The sequence below is a fragment of the Micromys minutus genome (assembly GCF_963924665.1).
Source record: "Micromys minutus genome assembly, chromosome: 28".
Classification (NCBI taxonomy): Eukaryota; Metazoa; Chordata; class Mammalia; order Rodentia; family Muridae; genus Micromys; species Micromys minutus.
This window is the reverse complement of record NC_137963.1, coordinates 17,830,922-17,848,138: the sequence shown is the minus strand read 5'-3', so window position 1 is coordinate 17,848,138 and position 17,217 is coordinate 17,830,922. Positions and strand designations below refer to the sequence as shown.

General features: G+C 40.6%; 1 protein-coding gene across 1 annotated transcript in view; it reads right to left on the bottom strand.

The window, feature by feature from the left end:
* SHOC1 (shortage in chiasmata 1) overlaps window positions 1-17,217 on the bottom strand; it is a gene marked incomplete at its 3' end in the record, with an annotated part of 82,102 nt that overhangs the window by 46,047 nt on the left and 18,838 nt on the right. Inside the window, exons 4-9 of the mRNA XM_080940209.1 lie at window positions 11,117-11,286; window positions 6,907-7,060; window positions 6,634-6,718; window positions 5,500-5,650; window positions 1,002-1,103; window positions 145-253 (exon numbers count right to left, since the gene is read on the bottom strand). Coding sequence (XP_080796335.1) covers window positions 145-253; window positions 1,002-1,103; window positions 5,500-5,650; window positions 6,634-6,718; window positions 6,907-7,060; window positions 11,117-11,286 — 771 coding nt within the window. The remainder of the gene's footprint in view (window positions 1-144; window positions 254-1,001; window positions 1,104-5,499; window positions 5,651-6,633; window positions 6,719-6,906; window positions 7,061-11,116; window positions 11,287-17,217) is intronic.

The window sequence follows — 17,217 nt, the reverse complement described above, 5'->3', positions numbered from 1 at the left end:
CTCTCCAGCTGCCTATAAAACACATTGTACAGTCTCATATTTTTTCATAAGAATTTTTTGGAAGTTGCCTTTAAATGGAGATATTTCATCAAAAGCGTCTTGTCCTGAACTGCAGCTTGGGTTCTAGATGGAATCTTCACTTACATTTTACACACAGCAGAAAACGGAAATGTCTGAAATCCCGCATACAGTGACCTCACTGAAGAATGCAGCGTTGGTAAGCTTAGATGGGCTGGTGGCATTTCTAGTTTTTCTAAGAGACATGGAAATTAAAGTTATATAATACTGTATAAGATTTAAAACTCTTGCAAATAATTATTTGGTTTGGCCAATTTATTGCAACAAAATTTTTGTATTAAATTTTTAAGAATTTAGTATAGTGTGTTTTTTCATATCCACCCTTTTCCCCAACTCCTCCCAGACCCACACCCCCATCCCAGCTTTGTGTCCCCTCCCCACTTTTTTGTCACTAAGTTTCATTTAGCTTTTGATGTGGCAACAAAATATGTCAGTAAGAAAAAAAAGCATGTTAGTAAGATTTGGGGGTGGGACTGGGGAGAAAGCTCAGTTGGTAAAACATCAGAACCTTAGTTCAATCCCACAGCCCATATAAAGACCTGGGCATGAGGGCATGCCCTTGACATCCCAGCCTATCCATTCTCCATGAGCCCAAAGTTCCAGGGGGAGATCCTAGCTCAGAAAACAAAGTGGAAGGCTCCCAAGGTTGACCCAAACCCCCAAATTAGCATTTTAATTTTAGTATTATTTTTCTCCACTCATTCTCTCAGATATAACCCCGCTGTGCATATGCCCACCTTTGTTGCTGACAAGATTCTGATAGAGCAAAGATAAAGGAGCAGAAAAGGGAAAGATGACAAAGAGGATCATAAAGATCGAGGTCTGAACACAAAAGCCAATTCACAGACTATGAATACAACTGTAGTATGCTCCTGCAACCTATAGGTAACCCTTGCAAAGTCAATGACAGGCAAAATCTCTACCTGGTTCACTGCACTCTGGTTCACAAAGGCTTGCAAAAGTTGAGTTCTCTGTGGAATTGCATCTTATATGCTCAGTATCAAATTCATGCTTGGAAGTAAGATCTAAAAGGAAATGGAAGAAATTCTATCAACAAAGAACCACTAAAGTCATGTATGTTTGGAAAAAATGTTGACATAATAAATAATACCTCTTCTCCAATGCATATTCTTTCCATTCCTCATCTATCAATTAAAACCACCAAAAAATGCAAAAATCGGTAAAACAAATGAAAGCTAAGATGGGGTTTGTAAGAACACAAGCACTTGGAAAAACCTCATCTTCCAGTCATAAATGCTGACCTGCTAAACCTTATTGAGCTGGAATTTCTACTTGAGGTTCTGCACATTAAACCCTTCCTCGGTGTGCTGGGCCCTCTGCCACTGAATCACAGCCACTGGCGATGGGCTGTGTTATGGTTGTTTCCTTTTCCAGGTGCCTGGCATATTGTGCCTATCACTTTATTATTGTTGTTATTATGTGCACATGTTTCTGTATATGCCTGTGCATGTGTCTGCACATATGTGCATAGAGAAGCTAGCGGTCAACGAGGATCTTCCCCAGTCATTTCCCACATTATCTTTCAGACACAGCCTCACTGACTGACTTAGGCACCTCCGTCCCAGGTGTGCACGCTTGCTTGGCTCTCGGTGAGTGCTGGGGGTCAACCTTGGTCTGACTGCTTGTGCTGAGCTCCTTCCTGCCCTGGCCCTCTTCTAGTCTTATTACTTACTACTCATTTAATCTTCATCCTTTCCAACACATGGCTTTACACACAAGTCTTATATACATGTTAATTCCTTGGATGTAACACAGATTATTCCGTTTTGTTTATAAAATTATTCCCCTACATATTTTTATTAAGTTGATAATGAGTCCTATAGTTGGTGGGTTTTTAGAATCACAAATATGTAAAATGACCGTCAAAAGAAAAGTCTCCTCATCATGAAATTTTGAAGACAAACCTATCTTCACTGGAGTCCAGGGTTAACAAAGCATCGGGAAGTGAATTCAAGAAAGTACAGAGCAACAGAGAAGCCCAAAGTCTCTAAATCTTTAACTCCTGACTGCATGCTTGCTGTGGTGTCCATGAAGAACTTTTAAGACGAAAAACACTTAACAGAGACTTCAACTCATTCCTGATATAAGGGGAAAGAGTTTATAAATTTTGAGCCAAGCTGATAACTTATTGTGAAATAGACAAAAATCAGCTCTTGTGAGTGGGATATAGCAGAATTTAAACAATGGCCACAAAAGGAAAACAGCTGATCCTCAAATGTGAAGGCTTCCTAGGACCAAAAAGAGCAGGATGTCTGCTTTCACGATCAAAGCTCCTAACTCAACAGCGAGGCAATAGAGAGAAATAAAGGTATCCAAACGGAAAAGGGGGTAGTCCAATTATGTCTGTTTACAGATATTGTAATACTGTACATTAATGCAAGGCTTTGAAAACTAAGATCTAGAATAAAGAAATTCAATACATTTGCAGGATAAAAAATCATAACAGTCTGCTGTGTTTTCAGATGCTACTGATGAACTGTCTGTCAGGTCCAAAAGAAACAGGACTAACGGTTAACTGTGGTACCTATTAGCATGTTGAGAATGCATGCTGGCCTCCGGGTCTCTGAACATGAGTACCTGTTACAGAGGCCCTGCTGCCATTCTGGCTCTTCTCACCTTGCCCCCTACCCTGAACTCCACTCAGGGCTTCTTTTTCTCATTCCTACATAACCTGCCATTTTGGCCTCTCGTTCTGTCTTTGTCCACCCTCCTCTTCTCTCTTTGTGTGTCTCTCCATTTCTCCCTCTTCCTCTCCGTCCCTTCCACCCTCCCTTTTCCTGCTCCCTTCTTTCTCACTCTCCACCCATCCCTCCCCTCATGGCCCAGTTCAATCTCTGGCTATGTTTAGTCTATTCCTTTCTTTTCATGCTCTGGACTCTTCCAGATGCTGCTGGCTATTCTCTCCTTCATATCCACAATAAAAACCACCTCAGCCATACCTTGGAGTGGTCATGTCCTCATTTTATATACGATCCAAAAAACCGCCACATACTGCGATTAGAAATATGAATCAGTACAACCAAAAGTAGAGCTAGAATATACTGTCTGGCAAGGCTGCTGCTGGAATGAACACTGTCTCAGAGCAATAACTACACAGTGTACATGGCAGCGTCATTCACTAAAGACATCAACGTGGAAACACCCTGAGGCACACACAGGAGAACAACCAAATTAAAAGTGAACAAAGTATCCAAACCAAGTAGCCAAAGACAGTACATGCATGATCGATAAATGCATGAAAAGCCACCCAGGAAAGAGAAATCCCACCACCACGAGCTACCACTTCACGCCCACTAGGCCAGCTATTTCAAACATCCGGTGACAGGTTTTAAAGAGGGGGCTAGTAATCAGAACCTGAAAACATTGCAAGCACTCAGGAACACATCTGACAGCTCTTCAGGAATTTACACATGGAACTCCATGATGCAGCAACTCTGCTCTCATACACATCCGGAGAGAAAAGGAAATGCATGTGTGTGGACATGTCAGCCAGCAGAAGAGACGGGGGACTAGAAATAAACCCACACAGCTACAGTCACCTCATCATTTGACAAAAGCATCGAAACATACATTAAAGATAAACAACAAGGCAAAACCAAAAAAAACCAAACAAACAAACAAACAAAACCCCAGCTTCTTTAAAATTGGTGCTGGGGAATTCATAAGCACAGGAATTAAACAAGGCCCGTGTCTCTCATTTAGCATAACAGTCAACTCAAAAATGGACCAAATCCTAAAATATATAACTGGAGCTAATTTTCTTTCATCTTCTCTAGCCAAGCAAGATACCCAAAGGAAAGAAGACTGAAGAGAAGCCAAAAGTGAACCCAGTTTGAGAAAAGGCCTAAGAACTTTGGTATCTGGCAGGTTTTTCAGCTCCAAAGTGATCTCACCCACTTCATAAGATGGCCCTGGTAACATCAGGCTTCGGGGGTAAAGAGCCATCCTCTATAAGCTGATCAAAGCACCTCCTGCCATTAACCAGCTCACCCAGGCCCTGGACCAGTGACCAGGTACCCAGCTGTTTAGGCTTGCCCACATGTACAGCCCAGAGACAAAGCAAGAGAAGCAAAGGTCTGTATTGAGAAGAAAGCCGCTGGCAAAGGTGACATTCTAACTAAGGGACCACCTGTCCTCCGAGCAGGAGTCAATATAGTCACCACCTTGGTGGTGAACAAGAAGACTCAGCTGGTGGTGACTGCTCATAATGTGGACCCCATTGAGCTGGGGGTGTTCCTGCCTGCCCTGTGTTGAAATATGGGGGTGCTCTACTGCATCATCAAGGGAAAGGCCAGACTTGGGGTACCTGGTCCGTCGGAAGACACACACCACTGTTGCCTTCACACAGGTTAACTCAGAAGACAAGGGTGCTCTGGCCAAGCTGGTGGAAACTATTAGGACCAATTGCAATGACGGATGCTGTGAGATCTGCCACCACCAGAGAGGCAACACCCTGGGCCCTAAGTCTGTGGCTCACATTGCCAAACTGGAAAAACAAAAACTAAGAAACTCCCCACTAAAATGGGCTAAATGTAGCCCGCTAAGTTTTCTGTACATAAATATAATTACAACGTTTTAAAAGAATTATTAAAGTACAGTTAGAGGAAGAGAATTTAAAAGGCAAGATAATCTATGCAACATGGGGAAAGGGAAGGAAGGGAACTAGAGAAGGGAGGAGCACTGGAGGCAACAAGGGAGGACCAAAAAAACCACAGAAGTAGGAAAATAATAGGATGAAACCCATTAATAAGTTAAATCACAAATGATAGAACACACAAACTTTTAAATAAATATTTAGCAAGTTTATAACTAAAGCATATAAAGAATTCAATTGTCTGTCAACAGATGCATCATGGGTAAGTAAAATGTGAGAAAACATCTCTACAATGGGATATTATTTGGTTATGAAAATCAGTAAGTGATAAAGTATGCTACGTGAAAGAGATCAGCCATTGGAAGATCACATGTATGGTTGCATTTTACGGAATTCCAGAATAATCAAATCCAAATCACATCTCAGGAATGTAACTCAGCAGCAGAATACCTGTCTAGCACACAAAGGCCCTGACTCAAAATCCAACATCAGAAAAAAGTGATAATGAGACAAGAAGAGTCTAAGGGCAATGGCCCAAGGCTTCATCGAGTAACTCAGCATCTCTGTAAAGAATCTGGCAAGTGAGGACTCCAATAACAAGTAGTTTTTTGTTTTGTTATTTTTAAGAAAAGGTTTCTCTGTACAACTACCCTGGCTGTCCTGAAGCTCGCTTTAAGGACCAGGCTGGACTTGAACTCAGAGACTGGCCAGCCTCTGCCTCGAAAGTGCTGGGACTAAAGGCATGTACCACCAGGCCTGCTTGGCACAGTAGTTTTTACAAGAAACATTTCTAAGTGAACTCTCACCTCGTTTGAAACGTTCATTATCATCCACAGAGTCCACTGTCTTCGGCATTGAGTTTAATGACTCCGTCAGTTTTGATGGCGGTAGCAAAAGAATTTCTTGTTTGGAATTTGTAGATTTCAAGGATTTAAACTTAGAAGGAAACACTGATGGCTGAAATAATAAAACATTAAAAAAATTGACGGAATATTTCCAAGTAAATATATTTAATTTCTAAATGAATATGTTTGTTTAAATGGCACACTAAAATTTTAATTTAAGTTGTAGTCTGTCTTGAATGCCATACAGACTCAAAAAATAGAGGTCTAGCAGTAAAAATAGGTTTCTTTCACAAACAATATCTTTTTTGAGTAAACTTTTTATAATTTCCATCACCTTAGTGACTTACAGTATCTCTAAGTATGTTTTCATCTTCTTTCGACTAATACAATAAACTTTAGAAGTTATAAATGAAAATGAACTACCACAGAAGATGAGAGATAGAAAAGTAGCACAAACTGAGTTGATGGGATAGAACAAGGCTCGTCTCTGCCACACCCCATGGGCGTTTCCTCTCACCCTCACGGCAACATTCCTCAGCGTGTGAGACTGAGTAACACTCAGAATTAACAAATGAAGGGAAACTGGATGGGGTCAGTTCATAAGCAAATTAATATCTTTACCAAGTTGTTTGCATTCTATCTGTACTGAAACCCTTGAAGTGCCTTTACTGTCTTGTGTGTATATTCTCTGAAAGTATCAAGAAAAGCCCCCAATAAAGAAAATGCTCCAGTCGCCCACAAAACATTATGTGTACTTAAATTAGAATGCTAATAGAATTTAGCTTCTAATTTTAGGCTTAACTACTTAAATTACAGATAGTATAGTGATTAAAATTACTAAAAAACGTTTGAAATTTTTCTGTACCTGACTGCCCACTAGACCAATTAAATCAGGATCTAACTGGCTATGGCTGAGACTCATTATTTAGAAGCAAATTTGATTCCATAATTGGCACACATTCAACCTAGTGGTATAAAATCTTCACACAATAGTTGTAAACAGTTAAAGTAAATTACTAAAATGTATAAAGTTCTGCTTCCTACTTCTATAAATACATCACTGAAAGCAAGTGTTACGATTCTATTGAAACATACTAGTTTCTTCTTACAAAAGGTCTCCTCGGCCATATGGAAATCTCTCACAAAAGGTTCCAAACGTTCTTGAACAGAGAAACACTCCCTTAAATCAGAAATCAAACAAGAGTAATTAATACTCAGTGAAAACAGTTAACAAACATTGTCAGTCAGCACACAGAGACTCTCACGTAAGCTGAGAAGCAATGGAGCCCTCCCCACCAGCATCTAACCCTGCGGCTGCACACACTGCTCTCCTGTAGAAAGGCAATTACAGATTCGGGAACTACATACGTGAAAGAATCCTTTCCAGAGAGCCTTTCTTTGAAATCTAGAACCGGGTCCTTCACCAGGTAGAGCTTTAGTCTGCTCAACAGAGTATCCACAGTCGGTAGATGATTGTCCATTGCTTTATTCATAAAAATCAGTTCCTCATCAATAAGTAATCCTGAAAAGAAATAAGTAATTAAAAATCTAGTAGTTATACCAGAGATATAAACATTAAATATTAACAGAATCTTCAAACACACTGAGGCCATTAAGTTTTCTACTATGCTATGTATATAAAACACAGAATGTGGTACCCAACAAAAAGAAAAATCTCAATAAAATGTAGTATTATTTTGCACATGGAAACAAAGACAAATGTTTCAAAAGAGTTCCACTATAGTGATATATACTTTATCAACAAATAATGGCTTAATCAATCGAGGCAAGTCTTTTCTTCTTTAAAATAGCAGCGAAAACTTAAATAAAAACACTGGACTCTAGTTGAGTCTAGTTTTCCATTCTCTGCATCATTTAATCTGTAAGGACATACAATGACTGGGTATGATCTAGAAAGCATACATATGAAATCACTAAGTCCATCATACATACATATACATACATATGAAATCACTGACTCCATCATACATACATATACATACATATGAAATCACTGACTCCATCATACATACATATGAAATCACTGACTCCATCATGATAAAGCTACTCATACAAGGCTGACACACAGCTAACTATAGTGAAAACTGTACACTGTACATTCAGAAAGTATGATATACTTTACATATTAAAAACACCACCGGTGTTTCCTTTATCCTAACCTTCTGTTTGGGTTACTTTAGAATCTTGGCTATTTGTATGAGTTTCTAAGTCTTGGATGGGAACATTAAACCTGACTGGTTCTTCATTAAATTTCTTGGTGAAAAGTGAGAGGAAAATGTACACTTAGAGAAAGAAGCACTCAGAAAGCCAATGTCTCCAACATGAAGGCCCCCTTGAATGTGGACAATGGACAGGTCTCTTGTTCTGAGAAGTCTTTCAGGTGTGGGACAGTCGGCGTCAGGAAAGGAACAGTATGTAGTTTTCAGGTAGGGGTGTCTCTCCTGGCTGACTACCTAAGTGATATGCAGGTGCCTAATCAATATCCAACAGAAGACAGGCAGCTGGGAGCATCCCTTGCCTGTGCCAAATGCATGTATCAAAGAAGAACTTGAGATGTAAACCAGCTTCTTAAGTGACCATCCAAATCACCTAAATTCCTGCTAATCTCAGGGCTTATCTGAGAAAATTAAGGGTGGTTCATTGGTGCCACCCACCCATTCTGGAAATAACAATGGAGTCATGTGAAGAGCGAAACGGCATTGGCTTATATCCCCATCTCCTCATAACTCTTAAAACACAGGCTCTGAGCCTGTCTCCCCAGACAAAGCCACATCTGATATTTCTACTGCACAGGGACATCTTATGTCAACTACCAGTTTTGATGGCACCACTAGAGGGCAGTAAGTCTCCACAGCCAAAGCTGTTAGACAAAGGCTGCTTTCACAAGGTTGCTTCCTTATACAAGTACAGTGGTGTGGTATCACTGGAGTTCTTACTCCACAGCAAGCATGTGTGCTCACACTGGATTACTCTGCTGTAGGCAAATGATAAGCAGGAAATGCAAAGTGGTTAGTTATGAAAGAAGCAGGAAAAAGAGGCTTGGTGACAAGTGACACTCCTGTCCACTTAGGAAACCCAAGTTAAGCAGACAAAAGTGAGTTCCTTGAGATGTGTGTATAAATTATGACAGTAATTATTTCTTAAAGGATACTGTTGAGGACTTTAACAACAACAACAACAACAACCCACATTAAATATTAGATAAAAGGCAGAAGAAACCGTTCCTTACCCCCACTCCTAGCCAGGAAAACTAACCAAAACATTTTAAAGGCTCTAACAGTGATTTTCCAACAGTCGTTACTTAGAACTTTGGGAAAAGTGACTACAAAGTAAATCTAGACAAATAAATAGATGAAGTCAGGGCGGGGGCAAGAGACTGTTAACATATGTCACAGGTATACAAGAGTTCAAATTATGTGACACTGGCCCAATAGACAAAACCATAGGCAACCTAGAATTCAATGGGACTGGGCAAGAACTTAGCACTGAATAGAAGAATCGCCTCTTATTGGGAAAGACTCTTAGCTAAATGATATTGAAACAAATACCAAAATGTTTAAACATTTTTTTAAATGTCCATAGTTTTAAACATAAAAAACTGAAATAAAATTATGTAAAACATGAAAAAAAATTAGTGGGGTGTCATGGCATACACCTAAAATCCCAATACTTAGCAGATAGATTTCTGTGAGTTTAAAGCCAGCCTGGTTTACAAAGTGAGTTCTAGACCACTCATGGCTATACAGAGAGACCCTGTCTCAAAACAAACAAATCCTTAGACAATGGAAAAGCTATAATAATAAAGGAACATTTTTCTAAGCACAAATGCAGTGCTAGAATCGACAGAGAAAACATCAGCAGAACTAATCAGATTAAAGTTAAATGTGTTTGGAATCATTGGTGTCATTACATATAAAAGCATATGCCAGTAGAAAGTAAGACTCATTTTACAAAAGAAAAGGATACAAACAGCCAATACACACTAATAACTTTTAAAGATGCAAGTAAGACATATATTTTCCCTATCACACGGGTTTATGTGTATTACCACAATGCCAGCAGTAACACCCCAGTGACAGCAGGGCTGGCGTGAATAAGCTATTCTCACACTACACCAGTGGTGCTTGCTAAGGCTAAGAACAAAATCGGTGAAATATTTCTATCTCCAAGATTAACCTCAGTGAAATAACTAGAAAGCAGTGCAGAAGGGACCCTCCTCCTGGCTGTCTGCAGAAGATGGTCTTCTGCTGATGCTTTTGGATCCAGATGTAGAACTCTTGGCTCCTTCAGCACCATGTCTGCCTGCACACTGCCATGCTTCCCACCATAATGATAATGGACTGAGCCTCTGAACCTGGAAGCCAGCCTAGTTAAATGTCCTTTATAGGAGTTCCCCTGGTCACGGTGTCTCTTCACAGAAATGGAAACCCTAACTAAGACAATATATAACTACCAAAAAAATAGATTGCAAAGATAATAAAGTGATATCTATGATACAAGACACAAATGGAAGATAGGTTAAGAATTATTTTCTCTTAGTTAACTGATTTTATCCAACAATGATTTGCAGTTGCCACAGTTCCATGTGTGTAGTCTGTTAGTTTTTTTTATAAATGTTCCCATATACATATATAATATAATATAAATATAATTTTCGTCTTAACAAAATTTTACAAGTAGTTTTGACAATAAATCAAGAAAAAGAAATTATAGAAGAAAAGTAAAACCATAATCTACCCTCAAACCTCAAAGACAATTTCCCCCAAAATACATCACATAAAACAACAGTAAAGTAACTTAGCAACAGTAATTGTTTTTTTGAGTCAGGGTTTCTCTATGTTGCCCTGGCTATCCTGGAACTCACAGAGATCCACCTGCCTCTGGAACTAAAGGTGCTGGATTTTAGGATTACAACACTCCCAGTTGTAGCATTATTAATGGCAGGAAGGAGACTATAACTGACCCTCAGGTTTTGTCATTAAACACAGAGTAGGCCATCATGATACAAGAAAGCCAGTTCTCAGCAACATTTGAAGAACTCCACCAGCTAGAGAGGAGATGTGAAAAATAGTTTGGATAAAACAATTTTAATTAATACTGACAATAACTTTTTAAAACCTGGTGTGTTTCTTGGCCTACTATGACCATTCCATCTGATTTGAGGTTTGCTTTCATATATATTAGGTCAGGCTAAGTATCTTTTGGGTGTTTTAAGATACAACATACAGGCATAAATGTATGTCCCACAATACTTTTGTTATCACAGGATCTGGATCTGGAGCCGATTATATTACAAGAACATGCTGGAACATATCAGGAGCAAATCTGTATAGGTTATTTTGAGTTTCAGCAAACTTAAACTAAAAGAAACCCATTTGTGGAAAGTACATTAATACAAAAGAGAAAATAATGTTAGCCTGGCAAAAGTCAGACTTACAATCATGTAGGCAGATATTTTTAATAAAATAAAGATATTTAAAATACAGCTGATTAAAGCTCATGAAAATGAAGTCATGTGCATTAGCAGGATTAGTAGGAAACACGTTAGCAGGCCTACCTTGGTGCTCTGCTTTCACTCCTGGGCAGTATGGGGGGCACCTGACAGGAACAAAGTCTTCCACGTAGTCCTTATAGGGGTGTGGCTCTACTCCAGGTGGAGAGTTTGGGTTGGAACTTGGAACAATTTCCTCAAATGTGCCATTAATCACCATTCCTGTAACTGTCTTTCTGCGATATAAAAGTATTGATTGTATCTGTATTTATCCTAAAACATTTTTATTAATAAACAGTATGTGTTCATCCTGGAAAATCTGCCAAATTCCAGTGGACACTAAGAAAAATGATCTGCAGCCCCACTTGAAAGGAATGAAATTTTAAACAGACTTACACAATATTCAGATACACAGTGCTCCATACAATGTTTCCTACTGAGCTATGGATAACGGGCCTAGTCACATGTCCACCATTGACTTTACGTTTGTGGAAGAACACCAGAATTCCATACATCACTGCTATATTTTGGATCTTACATAACTTCCCAAAGGCCTGTGCATCAGAGTGGCACTAGTGGCAGGCAGCAGAGATTATAAAGGTTGGGATTGGTTGAGAGGTGTTTGGAACTCTGAGTATGTCCTTTCTTTTCCTCTTCTACTTGTGTCCATGAGCTGAACACCACCGCCCCCCGGTGGTCTTGCCATTGTGTGCCGGCTCACCACAGGCCCACGGACTTCAAAACTGCAGACCAAAAGAAATATTTCTAAACTTATTACTTCTAGCACCCTGTTAAACTGGCTGAAAGCTACTATAACTGTCATATATTTAACCAGTTCTCCCCTCCTGGAAGTTAATTTTTTTGTGTGTGACTGTTACTATAAGCATAATGCAAGGACTATATATGCTTACTTAATAATTTTCTAAAAATATATTTCCTAAAAACAGAAAAAGTTTTGGAGAAGTTAGATTTGGTTTTATTTATTTATTTGCAACATTTGCAACTCATTGGCAGACTTCCATTACAGTTTATATTCAATGCCTGTTCTTCAGTATCACACGATCTTCCCCTCCTAACCCCTACTCCCCATTGCTTTATCTCAGCCCCCAAACCCAAGCAGGAACCCTCTGAGAACCCACAGGCCACTCCAAAACTCCATATCTTCACCTCTCCCTCAGTTCCCCCAAACCCAGTGCCCCAGTTTTATCCCCAGCCCTGTAGTAGATCACCTGCTACACCCAGCTTCCAACTCCAACAATCATTCCCTGGGAACCTCAAGCAACTCAGGCCAGGGGAGCAGGAGGCCTAACTGCAGATCTTCACCTCTCCTTCATTCCTCAAATCCAATCCCTCAGTCTCATCCTGAATTCTGTACACTACCTGCTGTGGCCTCTCCCATCCCCATTCCCAGGGATGGAACATTGGGAATCCTAGTGGAACACTCTTCCTTTCCTCCTGCAGACTCCCTCAACCCTACTCCCTCCTATTCCATCCACACTCCTGTCACCTCTCAATACCTAGAAACATATTTTACCAGGAATCCCTCGGGACCACACCTATCAGGATCCCAGAAGAATTTCCTACCAGGCAACACACAGACACCTAAGTACCAGAGATGACAATAGAAACCCAAGAACAAAACACCCACCCAACATAGACAAGACCAGATATCAGCACCTAGAATTAAGATCTTCCCAAAATTATGATGCCTAAACACCAGCATAAAAATACAATCCTAAAGAGCCAGGACACTGTCTCCATCAGAGCCCAGCAACCCTATCAGCAGGCCCTGAGTACAGCAACAGAGCTGAAACTCCAGAAAGAGACCTTCCACGAGCCTTTATGAATATGATAGAGCTCATTAAAGAGAAAATGAAAAAAATCCCTTAAAGATTTATAAAAACACAATCAGTAGAAAGAAACCAACAAAACAGTTCAAGACCTGAAAGTGAAAACAGAATCAATAAAGAAAACCCAATCGGAAGGAAATCTGAAAATGAAAAATTTAGGACTTCAAACAGAAACCTCAAGAGTTAAGCTTCATCAACAGAATACAAGATAGGGAAGAGAGAATCTCAGATATGGAAGACACGCTAAAAGAAATAGATACCTTGTTGGAAAAAAATGTTAAATCTAGAAAAAAAAAAAAAAAAGGAATTCTGTTACAAGAAATCTGGGGCACTGAAAAACCAAATCTAAGAATAATAGGAATAGAAGATGTTTCAGGAGAATGTCTATCAAAGCAGAAGTATAAAGACCACCAAATAGACTATATCAGAAAAGAATGTCCCCATGGTACATAACAATCAACCTTAAACATATTACAATATTAAAAGTTGCAGAAAACATTAAAAGTTGCAAGGGAAAAAGATCAAATAATATGTAAAGGCAGACCTATTAAACTATAGCTGATTTCTCAGTAGAGACTCTGGAAGCCAGAAAGGCCTAGACAGATGTGCTACAGACTCCCAGAGACCGCAGATGCCAGCCTAGATACTACACACAGCAAAAATCTCAATCACAATGGATGGTGATAATAATATATTCCTCAAGATAATCAAGTTTAAGTAACAACATCCAGCCCCATAGAAGGTGCTAGAAAGCAAACTCCAACCCCTAAAGAGGTTATCTATACCTAAAAGAACACAAGGAGACAGTAATCCCAGACCAGCAAATCTCTCTCTCTCTTTCTCTCTCTCTCTCGCGCACACACACACACACACACACACACACACACACACATACGCACGCATGCACGCACACACACACACACACACACACCACAAGAGAAAAGTAACAGAAATCAACAAGCACTGCTTATTGATATATCTCAGCAGAAATAAATGGTCTCAGTTTCTCAACAGACCAACTAACTGTATGGATTAAAAAAACAGGAAATATCCTTCTGCTATACCAAGAAACATAACTTTACATCAAGGATAGTCATCACCTAAGGGTAAAAGGGCAAGCTGGTGTAACCATCTTAATATCTGACAAAACAGATTTCAAAACTCATCAGCAGAAATGGGGAAAGACACTACATATTCATCAAAGAAAAACTCCACCAATAAGACATTTTAGTAGGTTGACCTGAGGCTGCGTGTATTCTAATGCTAATATTGGGCCTCCCAATACCTGGTTGTTCTAGAGACTGTGGGTAGACCCAAGTGACACTGTGTGACCTTGCCCACAAGTTATTTTTGATTGCTGAAAAAAGATGCCAACAGCCAATAGTGGAACAGAAAAGAGAAAGGAGGGGTTTAGGGGTCACAGGCTTAGGTGTTGAAGAGAACCACAAGGGAGGAAGCAGAAAGTGAGGAGGAAAGAGAATCCACCATGGGTTTGATGAGTCATGAAAACGTGGCCCTGAGGGCTGGCCAATTGGAGTTGAGAGCAGCTCAGAAGAAACACAGTAAGGAATTGTGGTGCCTTGTCCTGTGAAAATACCCTGGTTCCCAGTTGAGATATGTTTAAGCTCTGGGGACCCTAAGGTATGGCAGGTAGCTTCCTAGTCTCCCAGGAGATCAGGCCCCTCACAGCCCCCTCCCTATAGAGATACATAGGCCACCCCAAGTTCCTCCTCCAGATGAGCATGTGACATAGGCTGAAGCCAGATCAGTCATGCCCCAAGTCCCTCCTCCACAGGTGAGGATGTGACTACATGTAGAAGCAGGACCACACCCCCAAATATATAGATGAGGTATTACCAAGCTCTTAGGCCAAGCCGATAGAAAGTAGCTGCTGCCAGACCCTAAACCATCCCAAAACTGTGTATAAGAAGCCTATCCAGAAGGATTAAAGGTGTGCAGGAATTACTCCATCGTCTGAGAGCTTCTCTCATAAGAGTTGTAACACTACCACTTGGGAAGAGATCTGCTCTCCCGAAATCACTGCCAAAAGCTCCCCTGCACCCTTTGTGGCAGTGGTGGAAACAAAGGTGGGGCACAGACTCTGTACTCTCCCCTTTGCCTGAACCCACACACCTAGCCGAACCAGAGATCTCCGTGTGAGGCCTCCAGAACACAGGCCACATTGAATAACTTGGGGTTATCAATAAGACTCTAATAGCACCGAGGGTAGATATCTACCCAGCTCTTGCACTGTTTCAGGCTATTGTAAACATAAAGTTTATGTGTGTGTCCTTTTTTTCTAGGAACTAAATAGTCAAAGGCACGGTAGAAACCCCAGATTGGGATTACAATTTTCTATGACAGGACACTGCAATTCTTAACATCTCTGCCACTAACACAAGGGCATCCAGGTTCAAAACCAAATACTAGTAGAGTTTAAGTCACATATTGACCCATCACACACTGGTAGTGAGAAACTTCAATACCTTATTCGCACCAATTAATAGAAAGGTCATCCAGACAAAAAGGAAACAGAGAAATACTAGAGCTAGTGGATGTTATAAATCAAACAAACATGACAGATGTTTACAGAACATTTCACCCAAATACAAAAGAATATATCTTTCTTCTCAACACCTCATGAAACTTTCTCCAAAATTGAACACACATACTGAATATCAAGCTGGATAGAGACAACAAAAAGCTTTCAGACTTACCACTAAATGAAAAACAGGTCAAAGCATGGGTGTGGGGGGCTGGAGAGATGGCACACAGACTACTCTTCCAGAGGTTCCGAGTTAAAATCTTAGCAACCACATGATGGCTTAAAACCATCTAATGCCCTCTTCTGGTGTGCCTGAAGACAGCTACAGTGTACTTATATATAATAAATAAATAAATCTTTTTTAAAAAGAAGACCTAGGTGTGGTGGGTGCTGCATGCCTTTAATCTTAGCATTTGGGAGGCAGAGAGATAGACAGAGTTCTGTGAGTTGAGGCTAGCCTGGTCTACAAAGTGAGTTCCTGAACAGCCAGGATTACATAGAGAAGCCCTCTTTTGAAAAACAAAACAAATAACAACAAAAAAGAAAGAAAGAAAAGAAAATTGGGTCAAGACAGAAATTGAGAAATTAAAAGCTTTTTAGGGTTGAATGAAAATGAATAGTCAACATACCAAAATATATGTCACAATGAAGACAGTTTTAAGAGACAAGAGCTAAATGCACATGCATATGTGAAGAGATCTCATATCAATAACTTAACAGCACACTTGGAAGAACAAGGACAAAAAGAAATCACACCCAAGAGGGTGCAGAACAGAGCCCGGCCCATCTGCCACGCGGATCGCCAGCTCCTAAGGGTTGAAAAACTGGTGAGTAGGAGATCTGGGCAGCCAGGGAGCAGAGAGATCTCTGTGGAGTGCGCGCGCGGGGCGCACCCTCCGACCTGCCTGATCCAGGGACCAGGAGCAGAACTTTGGAGCTTCTGCTTCCACCCAGCGGTGACTTCAGGGTGCAGAGCAGAGCCCGGCCCGTCTGCCACGCGGACCGCCAGCTCCTGAGGGTTGAAAAACTGGGACCAGGAACAGAACTTTGGAACTTCTGTTTCCACCCGGCGGCGACTTCAGGGTGCAGAACAGAGCCCAGCCCATCTGCCATGCGGACTGCCAACTCCTAAGGGTTGAAAAACTGGTGAGTAGGAGATCTGGGCAGCCAGGGAGCAGAGAGATCTCTGCGGAGTGCGCACAGAAAGCGCACCCCCCCGCCCTGCCCTCCCTGATCCAGGGACCAGGAACAGAACTTTGGAACTTCTGTTCCCACCCGGCGACTCTGAGGCATAGAACAGAGCTCGGCCCATCTGCCACCTGGACAAGTGGAGATCCAGGGACACAGACCGGATACAAGGGAAAGGCGAGAACATATCACTGACAACAAAATGGCAAGAGGAAAGTGAAAGAGTATATCCCAAGGAAACCAAGACAACCTGGCAACACCAGAACCCAGCTCTCCCACAACAGCAAATATCGGAATGCCAAACACTCCAGAAAAAGAAGACGCAGACCTGAAATCATACCTCAAGATGCTGATAGAGATACTTAAACAAGAACGGGAGGAAAAGCAAAAAGATTCAGAAGCTTTTAAAGAAGAAACAAGAAAAACACTCAAAGAACTCAAAGAACTAGTGGAAAACACAACCAAAGAGACGAAGGAATGGAAGAGGGAATTTAAAACGGAAATTGACACAATAAAGAAACACTAAAAGAGATAACCCTAGAGGTAGAACACCTAAAAAAAAAAAAAAAAAAAAAAAAAAAAAA